Source organism: Triturus cristatus, chromosome 10 (assembly GCF_964204655.1).
Source record: "Triturus cristatus chromosome 10, aTriCri1.1, whole genome shotgun sequence".
In the NCBI taxonomy this organism is placed as follows: Eukaryota; Metazoa; Chordata; class Amphibia; order Caudata; family Salamandridae; genus Triturus; species Triturus cristatus.
This window is the reverse complement of record NC_140593.1, coordinates 1,092,745,857-1,092,764,404: the sequence shown is the minus strand read 5'-3', so window position 1 is coordinate 1,092,764,404 and position 18,548 is coordinate 1,092,745,857. Positions and strand designations below refer to the sequence as shown.

General features: G+C 41.4%; 1 protein-coding gene across 2 annotated transcripts in view; it reads left to right on the top strand.

Annotated features, from left to right (window-relative positions):
- The window catches only part of TSR3 (TSR3 ribosome maturation factor), a 117,258-nt gene that overhangs the window by 41,924 nt on the left and 56,786 nt on the right, over window positions 1-18,548 (top strand). For both annotated transcript variants that reach the window (XM_085629282.1, XM_085629281.1), the window contains exon 3: window positions 10,479-10,617. In XM_085629282.1, coding sequence (XP_085485408.1) covers window positions 10,494-10,617 — 124 coding nt within the window. In that variant the 5' untranslated portion in view covers window positions 10,479-10,493. The remainder of the gene's footprint in view (window positions 1-10,478; window positions 10,618-18,548) is intronic.

The following is an 18,548-nucleotide window of genomic DNA, read 5'->3' as shown; positions in this document are numbered from 1 at the left end:
TTGTACAGGCGAATTAGCTGTCGTCACAGCTGCGGGCTTCAGACCTACTTATTGAACGCAAGCTCCTCCTTAAGTAAAACAATTCGAAATCTGCTCCTAAACTACATAATATGTATTATACGAAATGTTTAAAATAGCGATCAGACTGTGACAATGTAGAGGGGCTGGTGCATAATAAATAACGCAAGGAGGCAGAACATTGTGATTGGGCAAGAAAACTTCCACAAACTTATCTCCGAGTTTTCCCTTAAAATAATCCCGACCTGTAAAATTCGAAATATTTTATACAAGTTTGGGAGGCAGAAAGGAATTGTGAGGGATGTAATTGTATTACCGTCCAAGTAATTTTATCGGGTAGTTGCCTTTATTTGCTTGCTTGAATTTTCAGAGGTTGCATGATGTTACGTTGTCCAATTTAAAAGGACGTTTTGGCCAGTATATTTCTACAATTGTATCAGTTTTTAGAGAGAGGTGTTAAGTGACTGCGAAAGCCTTGCCATTAGACCCCCAACCCTGCCTCCCGTCTGCCCCCTCCTCTTTGCCACTGCCTCACAACCCCTTGGACACCGCCCCCCCCCCCCCCCCCCCAGCGCACAGCTCTACAGGAACATTCCATTAGGTCGGGCAGATGACCGGACTACTTAATGCCCCAGTGCAGGGACATGTGTTTGGCCCCGTGGTCACAGGCTTGGCTACTGTTGTGTTCCCTCAGCCTGTCATCCATGTGTGATCGAGGAAGCATGTTCAAATTATCTGGGTAACAATCTGATATATCTCACAGCACCCAGCATAAACAAAGCGCCTAGAGGTCATTCTGTTTGCATTGCTGATAACTGAGCACCTCTCACCACTACAGATTTCGTACAGGTTCCTAGAGGCCTTTCAGATTGCCTATCATTCAGTACTTCTGCCTGGTAAACACGTCTCTACCTATCACCAACACACAATTCACCCCTGCCCGTAGAGGACATTCAGTTTCAGGGCTAATTAATCGGTGCCTATCGTAGCACGCGTTTCACACGAGCGCCAAGAGGCCTTTCGATATGCAGTGCTAATAATTCGGTAATTCATACGCTGACCATACAAGTGCCTACGGCGGGTTGAGACTGCAATGCTAATAAATCAGCCCTTCTCACCAGCACCCTATTCATACAGGCACCTTGAGGCCATTCAGTATGCAGCGCTAATAATTACTTCTCAGCATCACACAATTATCATAAAAGCGCCTACAGTACCACAAGACTGTGGTGCTAATAAATCAGCACGTCTCACCAGAACCTTGTTCATACAAACGCCTAGAGGCCATTCCATATGCAGCGTTATCAGCAAAACAAGCTGAATGACCTCTAGACGCTTGCTGGAGCTGGGTGCTGTGAGAAGCGCCGAGTTATTGGCACTGCAACCTGAACATAGGACCTTGTGTTAAATGGACGATGTTGAGAGGTAATATATTAATAGCGCTGCAAACCTCTAGGCACTTGCATGAACTGGATATTATGAACAGTGTTGTGTTCTGCAAACTGAAGTCTTCCACCGATTGGAAACTCTACCCACTGGGGTGTAGAGCACCTGCTCAGGGGAGGATTAATGTTCAAACTCCTCCCCCATCCGTTCATTGGTTTCGTTACTGGGGATGTAAGACTTCTGTGACACGACAAGAGCCATAAATAAATAAATACATAATTAATAAATGAACAACCCCCCTTTGGTGGTCTTTTTTTCCTGCTAGGCTGAACGCGCGTTGAAAAGTAAAATTGATATAAAATATGGCCACAAGGCCCAATTCAAATAAAAAGTCTTAAATCTCAATTTAATAGACTAACCCCTTCAAAAAATGGAAAGTAACCATATTTCTTGATTCACAAGTGACAGACCGTATCCTACAAAGGTGTGGGTGTAGGTTACATATAGAACAACACTTTTTTTCCTTTTTCATTACAATCCAAAGTCAATATTTCCTTCCACTCCATATCTTTCTAAACAAGCATTGACCTAGCCAATAGGTCTCGCCTTTGGGACCTTATAAGTGTTTGGTTATCCAGCACAATATCCTTGGTGCAACAATATCAACTGTTGCATGGCTAAACACTTATAAGGTCCCAAAGGCGAGACCTATTGGCTATGCCAATGCTTGTTTATTATGTGTACCGGGTATATAGCAATTCATTTGGGAAAATATATACATGTAAAAATCTGTATGAAAGACACCTATGTATTTCTGAAATTAGAACAAAATATAGAGTTTAGAAACAGTAGATATTTGCACATTTCCGAAATTGTCAGTACCCCTACTAACATGAGAATTTTAGGTTTTAGGTTGAAAAAATGACTTCTTTTTTACACATTGTCTTTCATTTGGAAGGCAGAAATGCATCGAAAGTCAATAGGTAAGAACAGATGCTCTACAATTCAGTGCTGCCCGAAGTCTCCCGATAAAAATGGTACCTCACTTGTGTGGGTAGGCCTAGTGCCCGCGACAGGAAACGGCTCAAAACGCAACGTGGACACTTTTTATTTTTACAGTGAAAACTGACCCTTTTTTAGGTCTCGCCTAACGTTGCTGCGCACATGCGTAGCTCGCTCGGCGAGATTTATGGTCAAGGAGGACTTTGAGAGAAGGGCTTGAAGCCCCGCCCCTTATTTCCTTTGGCTTGCGTCACCGTTTATAGTAAACTGTGGGCTGCCATTGGTAATAAGCTTTCTTTGTTGCCTCCTTTTCACTTTTTTGTCCAGCCCACCCGGACTTGCTCGTCTGCTTTCCTTCTGTCGTGAAGGTATTTCTTATCTTTGTGGGAACCATATGTTTTCACTCAGCCCCGTAAACACGGGGCTGAGTGAAAACATATGGCGAGAGCTTGTTTTTTATGCAGATTTCTATAGCGTGAACTCTACCTGAAGGTATTGGAGCGCTTTACATGAGCTCCGGTTGCGATACACAAGGGTACATTCAGGCACGGGAGATTGTGATTGGCAGGCAGAGCTGCTCGGGAGGAGCGCTTGAGGCAGGCTGGCACGGTGTTTTAAAAAAAAATTTTTTTTTTAATGTATGGCGCCACCCCTAACTCCTTTGGAGACCTCATCTCCAGACCTTCTTCGTGACAGTGGAATCCCCTCTAATTCTCAGACGTGAGCAGCATGGGACTTGCCTCAATTTGGGACCGTCATGCCACAGCTTTAGATCATCAGCGCGCAACTTAGCCTCCCCAAGTTGATGTGCTTAAACTTTTTTTATTCTTTGCTTCTCTTTTCGACCTCGTTGTTTGCGTCTCACGTTCCTGACTTGTTTGAAAACTAAGTTGTGTGTCCCGTATATTGTGTAGAATCTGCGTTCAGGACCTGGACACTGTAACCGTGACCAATGGTAACAAGCATTAAAAATGCAATAGGTCTTGCCTTTCTTTAACTTAAAGCCATTTGCTTTGCTATACAATACCATTAGCAAAGCAAATGGCTTTTACTTAATCAAATGCAAGACCTATTGCATTTTCAATGCTTGTTTGTAAAGTGCCTAGCTGTAGATTTTCAACCCTAGCTCTGCCGGCACCTAGGGAAACCTAGCGAACCTATACATTTTTGAAAACTAGACACCCAGGGAAATTCAGGATGGGGTGACTTGACTGGCTCGCACCAGGTTCTATTACCCAGAATCCCTTGCAAACCTAACAATTTATAAAAAAAACACATTTTACTCACATTTCTGTGGTGGATAGTTCTGGAATCTGTGTGGATCCACAAAATTCCCCCCACCACGCGTTCCCCCAAAGTCTTCCGAGAAAAATGGTACCTCACTTGTGTGGATAGGCCTAGTGCCCGCAAGAGGAAACGGCCCAAAACGCAACGTGGACACACCACATTTTCTTGGTGAAAACGGACCCTTTTTTTGCAAAGTGCCTAGCTCTAGATTATGAACCCCAACTCTGTCATCACCTAGGCAAACCTATACATTTTTTTAAACTAGACACCCAGGGGAATCCAGGATGGGGTGACTTGACTGGCTCTCACCTAGTTCTGTTACCCAGAATCCTGTGCAAACCTAAAAATTTGTAAAAAATAAAAAAACACATTTTCCTCACATTTCTGTGGTTGAAAGTTCTGGAATCTGGGTGGATCCACAAAATTCCACCTACACAAAGTCCCACAAAGTCTTCCGAGAAAAATGGTACCTCACTTGTGTGGGTAGGTCAAGCACCCGCGACAGGCAAGGGCCCCAAACGTATTGAGGCAACATCAAAATTACTTATCACAAAATAACCTGGTTTTGCAAGCGGGGTCCCATGAGTTTTTGGCCACGGGCTCGGCGGCCACCTAGAGAAACCTAACAAACTGACACATTTCTGAAAACTAGACACCCCGGGGGAGTCCAGCAAGGTATGGCTTGCGTGGGTCCCCCAACATTTCCCTTCCCAAAATCCCCTGCAGACCTCAAAGTTTGTTGAAAAAATCTATTTTTTTCATATTTCTGTGTTGGAAAGTTGTAGATTCACCGGGCTGACACAAATTTCCTACCACCCAGCGTTCCCCCAGGTCTCCCAATAAAAATGGTACCCCACTTGTGTGGTTAGGCATAGTGGCTGCAACAGGAAATGGCCCAAATCGTACTGTGGAGACTTCAAAATTACCTATAACAAAACTACCTGGTTTGGGGGGGGGGGGACCTGGGGTTTTGGCCCCGGGCTCGCCGCCATCTAGGGAAACCTACCAGACCCACACATTTCTGAAATCAAGACACCCTGGGGAGTCAATGAGGTATGGCTTGCATGGATCCCCCAATGTTTCCCTACCCAGAATCCCCTGCAAACCTCAAATTTAGCTGGAAAAAAACACATTTTCACATATTTATGTGTGGAATCATCGTGGCGGCACAAATGTCCTACCCCACACCGTTCTCCTTAGTGTCCCGAGTAAAATGATACCTCGCTTATGTAGGTGTCCTATGGAGAATTGGCTACAAACGTATTTTTTTAAAAAATGTAGCGCTTAGAATTCTCGGTGCTATACCCTTATTCCCTATGTTTTGGGCTCTTCCCAGTCACAGGTCCTTGCCCCACCCACACAAGTGAGGTATCATATTTCTCGGGAGAATGAGGCGTACGCTGTGGGGTATGACATTAGTGCCGGCACTGTGATTCTATCTAAGAATATGTGGAAAATGTGTTTTTTCAGCTAAATTTGAGGTTTGAGTGCATTCTGGGTAGGAAAACGTTGGGGGATCCACGCAAGCCATACCTCGCTGGACTCCCCCGGGTGTCTGGTTTTCAGAAATGTGTGGGTTTGGTAGTTTTCCAAGATGGCCGCCGAGCTCGGGACCAAAAACCCAGGTGACTCCCTTGCAAAACCAGGTTGTTTTGTGATAGGTCTCCTCAATACGTTTTGGGACCTTGCCTGTCGCGGGTACTTGACCAACCCACGCAAGTGAGGTAACCTTTTTATCGGGAGACCTGGGGGAACGCTGAGTGATAGGATATTTGTGGATCCACGTAGATTCCCGAACTTTCCCACACACAAATTTGAGAAAAAAGTGATTTATTTCAGCTAAATTTGAGGTTTGCAGGGCATTCTGGGTCACAGTACCTGGTGAGAGCCAGAGAAGTCACCCCATCCTGGATTCCCCTGGGTGTCTAGTTTTCAAAAACGTCTAGGTTTGCTAGGTTTTCCTAGGTGCCAGCAAAGCTAGGGTTCAAAATCTACAGCTAGGCACTTTGCAAAAAAGGGTCAGTTTTAACTGTAAAATTGTGTTGTGTCCACGTTGCGTTTTGGGCCGTTTCCTGTCGCGAGCATTAGGCCTACCCACACAAGTGAGGTACCATTTTTCTCGGAAGACTTTAGGCAATGCGGGATATGTGGAATTTTGTGGATCCACGCAGATTCCAGAACTTTCCATCACAGACAAGGGAGGATTTTATTTTTTTTAAACTAAGTTTGAGGTTTGCAAGGGATTCTGGGTAACATAACCTGGTGAGAGGCACACAAGTCACCCCATCCTGGATTCCCCTGGGTATCTAGTTTTCAAAAATGTACAGGTTTGCTAGGTTTCCCTATGTGCCGGCTGCACTAAGGCCCAAAATCCACAGGTAGGCACATTGCTAAAAATAAGTCTGTGCCTTGTGAGCTTTCTGCCGCCCAGGGGGAAATGATGGGGGTGGGGGGGGAACTTTGCCCCGATATGGCCGCAAAGGGGGCTGAAAGACTCTGGCTATTTTTTGGGGGTGGGGGCATTGGTACGCCCATTCTGGGCAGCCCCCACCCATAAAAAAAGCCAGCGTAATTGCTGGTGCCTAGTGTGCTTTCTGCCCCCCCGGGGGGCAGATCAGGGGCCACTGCCCCCATCTGCACCTCTGGGGGGGCATAAAGACTGTAATGTGTTTTGGGGGGATGGGACAAAATAAATCCCTGGCGGTTAGTGGGCTTTTTGTCCCCCGGGGGGGCAGATTGGTGGCTACTGCTCCCCAGGGGGGGCAGAAAGGCTGTAATTTTGGTGGGGGTGGGGGTATTGGCATGCCCATTTTGGGCAGCCCCTACCCTAAGTAAAATTGCGGGGGGAAAATCCCTGGTGCTAGTGGGATTTCTGCCCCTCCGGGGGGGGGGGGCAGATTGAGGGCTACTGCCCCATCTGCCCCCCCCCAGGGGGGACAGAAAGACTGTAATTTTGTTTGAGGGGTGGGGGCATTGGCATGCCCGTTTTGGGCAGCCCCCACCCTCATTTCATTTGCCCAAAATAAATCCCTGGCGTCTAGTGGGCTTTTTGCCCCTCCGGGGGGCAGATTGGGGGCTACTGCCCCGATCTATCCCCGGGGGGTCAGAAAGGCTGTCATTTTGGTGAGGGGGATGGGCGCATTGGCATGTCCGTTTTGGGCAGCCCCCACCCTAAGTACATTTTTGGAAAGAAATCCCTGGTGCTAGCCGGCTTTTTGCCCCCCGGGGGGGGGGGGGGGGGGCAGATTGGGGGCTACTGCTCCCATTTGCCCCCCAGGGGGGTCAGAAAGACTGTTGTGCCCAAAACACAATGGGGGGAGCACAGGCCCTTGCCTAAGGGGCCGCTCCCCTCTCCCTGTTACTAGTGGGTTGATCCCTGCTTGGGGATCGCCCTCCTGGGGTGATTCCCAAGCAGGGATCCACTAGGGAAGGGTACCATTGGAAAGGGAAGATTCTCCCCTTTCCAACGATACCTCTCCCAAGTGTTTCGGTGCTCGGGGGGCTGAGATATCCCCATATGCACTAAAGTACTGAAACTAAGTTTCAGTTTTGTTTTCAATGTAATGACAACAGCGCGACATGCGCGCGATAGTCATTGCATTGAAAACCAGGGAAGGGCCTCGGGAGGTTCCCCACCACCCAAGGCCCCAAAAAAAAAATGGATATGAGGTATTTCCTGCCCCTGTCCTCATGACGGAATGGTTCCGTCATGAGCACAGAAGCACCAGTGCTCATGACGGAGCCATTCCTTCATGAGCACCGAAGGGGTTAAAGGTTGTCCTTCATTCAACAAAAACAGTATACAGATGGTCTTTCGAGAGGGCCACATACTTCCACCTTTAGAAGTTTAAATAGAAACACCTCGTCAATGGTACTCACTTTGAGACAAAACCCTGCTCGGTAAGGGGAAAGAATCATCTTCTCTTCCATCAAGTCTGGGAGTCTGTATAGCCTGGGGAGGTCCTGTCACCCTTCTTAAAGATAGGGATTAGATCTACTGCAAGGCAAGACTGGGTATGTCATTACCTTCCAGTATCTTGTTTGAAAGGGCATTGATTTAGGGGCTCCATCATACATTGGTTTCAGAATGGAAGAGGTCACCTGGGACTTTTCTGGGTCCTGGTGCCTTACCAGGACGCAAAGAATTAATGGCTGATATTGTCTCATTCAAAGAAAATTTGGTAGATTTTTCTACTCTACTGTCAGCTGTGTTAGACAGGGGTGGCCGAAGTACTATGTGTGGGAAGGCTGCGAAGGAAGGTGCAGCATATTGACTAGTAAAGTGGTCTACTCCATGCAGGGGTTGTACCTTTCATTCGATGGGGCTATTGGTAACGGCATCACCATGAGAGAAAATCTGCCAAAATAGGCGATGTCTTTGTTATTAAGTGTTTAAATCGGGGCCAGCCGCCTTGAATCTATCCATTCCTGCTTAGAAATGGTAATGATGTTTGTGTATGATGCACTTTGTTGCCTAATTAGGTCATGGTCACCTGCTTTAAGAGCACTTATCAGAAGGTCCTTAGCACAGCGACACTCCGTCATATACCAGGAGGGACCCTCAGTTTATGGACACTCACCGTTTTAGTACATAAAGTGTGTAGGGCATTAAACAGCGGTATGAAGCTTGCCTAGGGAAATTTAATTCAATGAGGTGTTATCGAAAGGGCCCAATATGGTATTAAACATGGTGTAAATTTGTGTGAGAGTGTCAATGTTAAAGCTCATTTTGGACCACTTTACCGCCTTTCTATTGTTTGCGTTGGACAATATTGTTGCAGAATATGGGGTTGCTATTTTCGTGGATTTGAACAACAGGTCGTCTAGCGACCGTGCAAGAGCATTGTAGTTGCTGCAATAACTTCAGAAGCTGACACTAAGTGCCAAAGGTCGATGTCTAGCGAGATTTCATTGATTTTACTCTTACAGGTCCCTCTAAAAACAAAGTAGTACCAGGGTCGTTGTCTGACACACATCTGCCATTTTAGGCTCACAACCCAAAGGACAGCGTGGTTGACATTAATTGGGTTGCCGTGGAAGACCAGGATCTTAATGGTTTATCTTCCAGTCTTGGTATACTCCTAGCTTCATCTTCCCCCTTCTGTGATCATCGATAAGCCTTCAAGGGGCTCAAAGCTAGTATTAAAATCTCCTGCAACCAGAACCGGGATAGTATCTGAGATCTCATTAAGGAGAAGGGCTAAAAGATTTAGGGTAGGTGAATCTTTATTCGCTACTCACAGAGCGATTATAGATAATGAATAGATTAAGTTTGCACCCATTCTGTCCCCAAATATGTAGACCCAAGATGTCGCTGCTATTTATATCTTTTTCACTGATACCCCTGGTATTGTTTTAAACCAGATTATGAGGTCGCCTGACGGGCGACCTGCCCTCAAAGGAGCCGCTTCTACCCTAAAATTGAAATAGCCTCGCAAGAAGACTTTATCCAGAGCCCATGTTTTCTGAATTATCCAGGCTTCTGGTTTTATTTTGTACAAATCAGCCAGTTAGTGAGGTGTCTATTTCTTATCTTATGTTAAGGCTTTGTTTGACCTCCTAATGCTTTTTTCTGCAGTTTTTAAATCTAGTGCAAATTTAACATGAAGGTTGAGCGTTGTACATGACCACCAGTTAAATTGCTTACGGTCACATTCATTGTATATCTACATTAGGGAATTAAGTGATTTTCCCAGAATCACAGGGTGATAAGCCGACGCCGAGACTGGAACCTGGTTCACCAGTTCTAAATTTGGCATCTCCGGCCTTAACGCCACATCCTTGGGAGAGGGTGGCAGGCAGAACCCATAAGAAAGCTCTGCACGTTATGGGCTCGAGGTTCCAACAAGACCGGGAGCTGAGCCATAGCCAGGCTCCAGGCATGGCTCGAACTTTCATTGTCTCGCGCACCTATACTGGAGACTGTCCGGCTATGAAGAGTGTGACTGTACAAAGGCTGCTGCATTCAGACCAGCCTGGAAAGGCACCTAAAAAGAAAAGGACACTATCTCTGTGTATCTAAAATATGACCATGTTTACCTGTGCACATAATGTTTGAAATATGAATTCCGTTTCTAAATTGATGTTTGTAGGGGGGACATGCAATATCGAGTTTTGAATCATGTTTGTACCTGCATACACTGCCATAAATTAAAATTAATGTTCATGGCTGCACTTGCCATCTGAATCTTCCTTCTGTTCAGTGATACTTTCTAACCAGATAAGTATCTCATGTAGCACATGCAAAACAACACAATCACTTAGTGGTGCTACATCACACTAGCCAACTGGACAGAGATATTCTAAATTGCTAGCATTTTTGGAGAGGAGTCTAAAGAATAGGTTTAAATAAGGGCATATCCATGGATGTTTGTTCGTAAGTTCATATATGTTGACCTTTCCTGACCAGAAATAGTGTATTTGAAATCTGGTATGAAAAGTGAGTATGAGCTTTTGAGAGCTGGATGAGTTCGACATCTATAGCACATAGCAATGATTTTGCCACTCATTGCGTAACAGTGTGCATGCGTAGAATGCACGACCCCGGTTAATCCACCCATCTCCTTAACTCCCCTTTGTGGTGGGCATGGATGGGCAAGTTCCACTTTACTTACCAGGCTTAGTTTCTTCTGGTGATCACCCTCTGAAGACTACAGACAAAGGCATCTTGTGGGTCCTGTTGACCAATGGCAGCCTATGTGAATATAATGTCTGCTCTTAATTCGGACTCTGTGTGGTACAAGCTTTTAAATAACCTTATACATTCACTTTTTCCTAACCTTCAGAAACTGCCATCAGTAATGGGGCGGAAAAAGCCTCTGCATAAACCTGAGCGTTCCTCTGCTAAGGGCAAGGAAGCTAGATATAAGCGTACGCCAAGATGCCTGGAAACCTTTACTGAAGAAGTTCACGATGCTTTGCTGGGTAAGAAGTGCTCAATGCAGCTATCGCCTTGCCTATCAGAATGAAATGGTTTATTAATATCTGAAATGTCCTTGTTCCTAAAGGTTTTTGGTACCGTGTTGTGTGTGATATCTACCGCTAATCCTGACTCTTCAACCACAGATTGCATTATGGGATCTTTCAACTCAAACCTACAGGGGTAAAGTCCACCTACAAGCCCCACAATGTGTCTAGTGTTTTTGGCTAAAAATTGAAACAAGCCGGCATCTCCAAACAGCACATGGTTCTTTGACAGTCATTTTCATACAAAGTTATCTCTGCGAAATCAAAAACAAATCAACTTGAGAAAACAGAAACAATTATATATATATATATATATATATATATATATATATATATATATATATATATTCAGTACATTTACAGTAATTATGCTAAAGGAGTGCTGGTTTTCCATATTTGTAGTCATCAATTAGCACTTTTGCGTTTGTAAGATACAAACGCGTTCCTCGCTCTTGAAATTGTAGGCTGAGAATTCTTAATGGTCGTAACCGTTGAGATGAGCGAGAAATGGAATTGGGGAAATACATCAGACCTCTTTTTAAAATGACCAAGTCTGTGACTTTCATAATATCATTTAAATATGACCTATAGAAAAGGGACGTTTTTCATTCTAGAGATTAACTGTACCATTAGCGTAAACACAAATTGAACTATTTTAGCGCCGGGACACCCCTTCGGGGGTAGCTGCGCGCTCTATAAACTACATAAAATAAAAATAAAACTATATATTAAATCTTGAACTGAGAAAAACACAAATTGCAAGTTGAATGTCCATATAAATCCTTATTTTATTATATGTCCTTCTCTGGGACGCAACACGTGTTTCGCGAAAAAGTTTTGCTTCTTCAGGACTGTTGGCAAGAAAATACCACTATTAATAACTTAGATTACATGTGTGAAGTTTCATAAGTACATGTTACAGATGCAACATATTTTATATTGGTATTAACCAACAAGGAAAGAATACAAATATATGTATACATATATATTTCTCAAAGGGAAAAGAGAGAGAAAAATACACAATTCAATAACAAGTGACCAAACATACAAATATATTCAATACGAAAAGACATATTGACATGTTCACATATTGTTCTGACTTTAGAAAAATTAAAATAATAAATACAAATATTGAGACTGACAGTCCACCCAATTATTGAGCTGGAGACATACGCAAATCACAATTGGATATATGCAGGACTGTCAAGTGGAGCCCCATCTAGGTCATGGCCTGATAAAGTTCTCGAATCACTTAAATATTTGCAAAGTTTACTGTCAAAACGATTAGCTCATAGTTACCTATAGCAGGTACATTACAACTATCCTGACTAGAGAGCAATTTGATGGACAAAAATTAAGAAGAAAAGATAAAAAGAATACCTTAGCAAAAAAGATTCCAAGCAAACCTAATTCTAAATTCATGATATCCTGTTCCCACAATTCTTCCCGGTCCAGTACTTCATTCAATGAATTCCTTCAATGGCTACAAAATGTGTGTGTAGATATATATCAGGCACGCCTGCTGACAGCACATACTAATGTATAAAAAACGAAAAATATAATATCTCATTTCAATTTTAAGAAAGTACTACACGCACATCACACTGAATAAAACTAAATATTACCTTTTTTTTTAACTTAACACAATATCGAACTGACAGTGTTTCAGGGAACTTTAATGGCAGGTTCGTTAATCACAGGGGCCACATAGCAATGTGATATGCGATACACATTGACTATTAGAATAGAATACAGAAAAAACACACACTGCAACACATCTAAAATCGAGACACAAACCTCACCAACAAGAATAAAACCAGTGCTATTGTTCCAACCTCGCCCAACTATCCAAACTCCCAAAAGACTGTAAAGACATTCAGCGTATGCCAAAATAGAACACGCAAAATATTCGCGCTTCATCTTCCTCACCGCTCTCATGGCTATAGCTTCCCGTCAGTGTCTATACCATCACGTGTAGAGGGTAGTGAAACACTCTATCTTTAAATACTCATCTCAGAGCCGTTAGTAATTAACAATTATTTTGAATTGTAAATATCTGTAACAAGGAACACCTGTTCAAATTCACTCGTAACCACAATTGAAGCTTTTCCTCAATACACTGAGAGAAATTAGAAAGTATGTCAAGACCTCAAAACAATTGTGAATGAAAGTTAACAACAATGTGCCATAATCTACCACGTAAATGTCATAAATAATAGGAGAAGCTTATAAAGGCAATATGAAAATTCAATGTACTGGGGGAGGGTTGGGGGGTCTCAAACCCATGATCTCAGAACTCTACGTAAGCTTGAATAATCAAGTGAGCTAAATGAGGTTGGGGATGATAACAACTTATGCTTATTCCAAGTACAGAAACTCTCTAATTACATTTGGGGACAGTCAATACAACAAACAATAACGACCCACTAGGTCTAATCAACAGATCCAGAAAGATAAATAAAACAAAATACTAACAATAAAATATGTTGCTTGAGGCTTGCAGTCACAAAATCTTCTCTAAATGATGTAGTTTGTCAAAAGTCAGAAAACATTGTATTCAGAGGTCTCAAACCCATGGTCTCAGGATTCATACATTAACAGTAACCATCGGATGAGCTATTACAAGCTTGAGGGACTGCTGCCATCCAATGATTGATTCATATACCCCCTTAGACTAAGATCATACACTACAAATCACTATGAATTCTAACCCCACGTGCAAGGGGGAATTAAAGTATAATGATATCATATTCAGAAAAAATGAGTACCTTCCTCCTAGTGAGAAAATAAACGTAACAAAGAATATATATGTATATAAAAAACAGAATATATGTACATCATGAACCGCACATATCTCACGACACAAGGGTCAATCAAATGAACTACTTAGATCACTAGCAGCCGGTAAACCAAAGGTCTAGAGACGAGGCTCAAATAACGTTACCTTCTTAGAGATATGTAAAGAGAAAATATTCATACCAATGTGTATAACTCTCTATCAAGTTTAAGGCCTCTGTTGACAGTATTCAGCTTATCAATCCAATAGGTTTCCCTCATCCTGACTTGTTTATCCCTATCTCCCCCTCTTCTATTCACTTTAACTGCTTCTATGCCAGTGACTCTGATCTCCTGTAATTCCTCATTCTTATGCTCTGAATTGAAATGCACTGCCATAGGGTATTTGGGATCTTCATTCTTGATGGTCCTGATGTGCTCCTTCCATCTTTCTTTCAGTTTACGAGTAGTGGAGCCTACATACTGTTTTTTGCTTACACAATGCAGGATATACACACACAGTGTTGTGTTGCAGTTAATAAAGGAAAGTATCTTAAACTCTCCTAAACCTACAGTCATGGAAAACATTGGTATTATTTGTAGCATATTTACAACAAATACATTTTGAACATTTGTAACACATTCAACCAGGATGATAGAATAGGTTCCTGTTTGAATGTCTAGAACGAAATAGTATCACTAGGGCTCAGAATATTACAAAGCGTTGGTGCCTTCTTATAAGGAATGAAAGGTTTCACAGGAAGTATTTTATGTACATTTTTATCACAACGTAGGATGCCCTAGTGTTTAGAAAGACTGTTGTAAATCACCTTATTGCCCTCGCTATAGTTTGTAATAAAGCGTACATCACTACTGTCATCCTTGTTGATATTCGGTTTCCTAACGTTTGTTTTCAAAAGGTCTGTTCTACAAATCTTACTTGCTCTGGTTCTTGCTCTTTGGATGATATCTTCACGATACCCTCTGTGTAGAAATCGTTCAATAATGCAACTCTCCTCTAAAACATAATCTGATTCTACCGTGCAGTTTCTCTGAGCTCGTAAAAATTCCCTATAGGGGATATTCTCAATCTGTTTCTTCTTAGGGTGACCTAAATCTTTGTGTAGAACAGAATTAGTCGAGGTAGGTTTTCTATATAGTTTCGAAAGCAGTTTGCCATCCTCAATGTACAGTTGGATATCAAAAAAACAAATCCGTTCTTTGCTACATTCCAGACTCGATGTAACGTTGAATTGGTTGTTGTTCAGATAATCATGGTATTTGACAAGCTCCCGGACAGTTCCATGCCAAATCAGAAACACATAGTCTATATAACGACCCCAAAAAATTACTTCATCTCTACTCCCGCATGGGCCTGCCCAGGCATGCTCCCTCTCGTACAAACCCATAAACAGATTTGCATAAAAGGGAGCGAACCTTGAGCCCATGGCTGTCCCTTTTAGTTGCTGATACAATATATCTTGATAAAAGAAAAAGTTGTTGTTGAGGACAAATTCTGCCAAATCCAAAATCATGCAGGAACATGAGTAATAATTGGCTGATCTGGTAAACAAGAAAGATTTCAATGCCTTAAGTCCTAATTTATGTGTAATGTTAGTATATAAACTGTTAACATCCATTGTAAACAGGTTATACTCAGAGTCCCTAAATATATCCATAATCTGTCTCAAGAAATCCTGCGAATCTTTGTTAAAAGACCGAAGTGTACTGACAAAAGGAGTAATGTAGACGTTGACACATTTGGAAATATTCTCAGTGTGAGGCCCAATTCCAGCAATAATGGGTTGACCAGGTGGTACTCTGCCCCTCTTATAAACCTTAGGCAGAAAATAAATGAAAGGTGCTATCGGGGAAGAGACAGTGAGGTAATTAATCTCATCCATATCTAACAAACCCTGGTCACGATACTGTTTCAATTTGATGTTCAATTCTGAAAGAGATGTTTCCAACATCAGAGAGTCCACTTTAGTATAGTTAGTTCTCTCATTTAATTGTCACGGTAATTCATAACACTCACATTGCCCCCTTTGTCCGCTTGCATTATAATAATAGACTTATCATTTCTCAAACCATTGAGTGCTTCACGTTCTTTTTTTTATTTAGATTATCATAAAAATGACAGACATTATTCTTCTCAATATCCTTCATTACTATAGTTTGAAATACATCAATAACATTGTCACTTGGTAATATTGGCATAAATGTTGATTTGTCCTTAAGACCGCTATTAACACTACAGTCTATATTAATTCCCAAGTCTTAACGCAACATCCTCAATGTCACATTGATTCTCTTCCGAAAGACTAACAAGTAACTGTGTACCAGACAGTTCTTGAATTAACATTGGGCTAATATCATAAATAGAAAGATGCTTCCTGATTATAGGTTTATTTACAAAAAATCTTTTTAACTTCAATTTGTGTGCAAACCACATTAGATCTACTTTTATTGTCAAATCATTGGGTCTATGTCTAGGAGAAAAACTCAATACTTTATTTAAAACATTAATTTCCTAACCTGTAAGGACTCTGTCCGAGAGGTTGGTAACCAAATTCTTTGCTTCACATAGTCCCTGATTCTCTGCGATCTCGTCCTGACTCCTTCTGAGTTTACATCTTCTACGACTTGATCTCGACCTTCCCCTTTAGTTCCTCTACATCTCTTCCACGTTTCTGATTTTCGAAGTTTCTGACTGGTGGTTGCATCTGCAGCATTCTTATCCTTTTCTGTTCTTATAAAAAAGACAAAGTAGTCGTTTTTGATAATGATGTAGAAGGATTGTCACTTTCTGTCTCACTCCCACTGATTGCTAAACTAGATATACTGCTAGCACTGGAAGTATCATCTACCATGGGTCTACTTTTAGGAAGAAGATCTTATTTCACAGTCTTATCGAATTTCTTTATGTATGTGAACACATGTCCTGACACGTAGTCCACCTCATGCTGTCCACATTTTTGTTTCTTTCTCTCTTGAAGTTCAATTCGATGCCTAGCCATAACTTCCTCCAGAATGTCAAAATTCTTTTTAGTATTTTCTTTACACAAATCTTCTATTTGTTTATTCAATGTCACTCTGAGATTCTGCAATTTCTATTAGCATGTCCATATGTTCCCTACTTGTTTGATTGAGTTTCGCTTCCCACGTATCTACTAGATCTTCTACTGTAGGGAAAATAATAAATATTAATTCCCTTGGGATATGGTTCACCTCTAAATATTTCTTCTGTGACATAGCATCCCACCATTTGGAGGATTCTTTCTTCTGTAGCCTCTCTAGTTTTATAAATAGGTCCTCAAGGCTTTTAGCATTGGTTCTGCCTTCCGATCTAGAACCCCTGGTTTGTACAGTAAAAACAGATTATTTGCAAGTGCCTCTCCTCTTTTCAACATGTTTGGACATCATCAGACATGTACCAAAATCTTGACAGAGAGCCTGTCAATTAAGCCGCTGGGCTTCTATAATAGTTTATTAAAAAAATGGAAAAAGAGGAAGTGCCCCGCGCTAATTCTCAGATCCCTGCTTTCCTTACAGGAAGTGTTCTATACAATAAATCATGAACTGAGAAAAACACAAATTCCAAGTTGTGTCCATATAAATTCTTATTATTTTATTATATGTCCTTCTCTTAGGCGCAACAAGTGTTTCGCGAAAAAAAGTTTTGCTTCTTCAGGGCTGTTGACAAGAAAATACCACTATTAATACCTTAGATTACATGTGTGAAGTTTCATAAGTACATGTTACAGATGCAACATTTCTTATATTGGTATTAACCAACAAGGAAAGAATACAAATATATGTATACATATACATTTCTCAAAGGTAAAAGAAAACGAAAAAAAGTAAAAGAAATGAGAAAAATACACAATTCAATAATAAATAACAAGTGACCAACCAAATATACAGATATATTCAATAAGAAAAAACATATTGGCACATTCACATATTGTTCTGACTTTAGAAAAATAATAAATACAAATAATGAGACGGACAGTCAAATCAATTATTGAGCTGGAGACATGTGCAAATCACAATTGGCTATATGCTGGACTGTCAAGTGGAGCCCCACCTAGGTCATGGCCTGATAAAGACCTCGAATCACTTAGATATTTGTTAAGCTTACTGTCAAAACGAGTAGCTCGTGGTTACCTATAGCAGATACATTACACCTATCATGACTAGAGAGTAATTTGATGGGCGAAAATGAAGAAGAAAAAATAAAAAGAATACCTTAGCAAAAAAGATTCCAAGCAAACTTGATTCTAAATTCATGATATCCTGTTCCCACAATTTTTCGAGATCCAGTACCTCATTCAATGAATTCCTTCAATGGCTACAAAATATGTGTGTGTATATGTGTGTATGTATAAATATATATGTATATATTAGGTTAAAATCTGAATAAGTCAGCACAGTACATGTAAATCGGGCATACCTGCTGACAGCACATACTAATGCTAATGTATAAAAAGCGATAAATATAATATATCTCATTTCAATTTTAAGAAAGTGCTGCCTGCACATCACACTAAATAAGACTAAATATTACCTTTTTTTAAACTTAACAAAATATCGACAGTGTTTCAGGGACCTTTAACGGCAGGTTCGTTAATCACAGGGGCCACATAGCAATGTGATATGCGGTACACATTGACTATTAGAATAGAATACAGAAAAACACACACTGCAACACGTCTAATGAATAAAACCAGTGCTATTGTTCCAACCTCGCCCAAATATCCAAACTCCCAAAAGGCTGTAAAGACGTTCAGCGTATGCCACGACAGACCACGCAAAATATTCGCGCTTCATCTTCCTCACCGCGCTCCGGTCTATGGAATATTAATGTATTCCAGACAAAAACCACAATATTATCTATACATTTATGGTAAACAAAAATCACAACATATGTTTTGCTCAGCATCAAGTTACAGACCAAGCATATGCTATGGACCTGTATTTAACTTGGTGTAAAAATGATTCTATCTTAGAGTAGGCAAAAATGTCTAAGTAACAAGAACTATTCCATACTTTTGGATTGAAGCCTACTGCATTACAGAACTAGCTGTAATATCTTGGTGAAATCAGTTTCA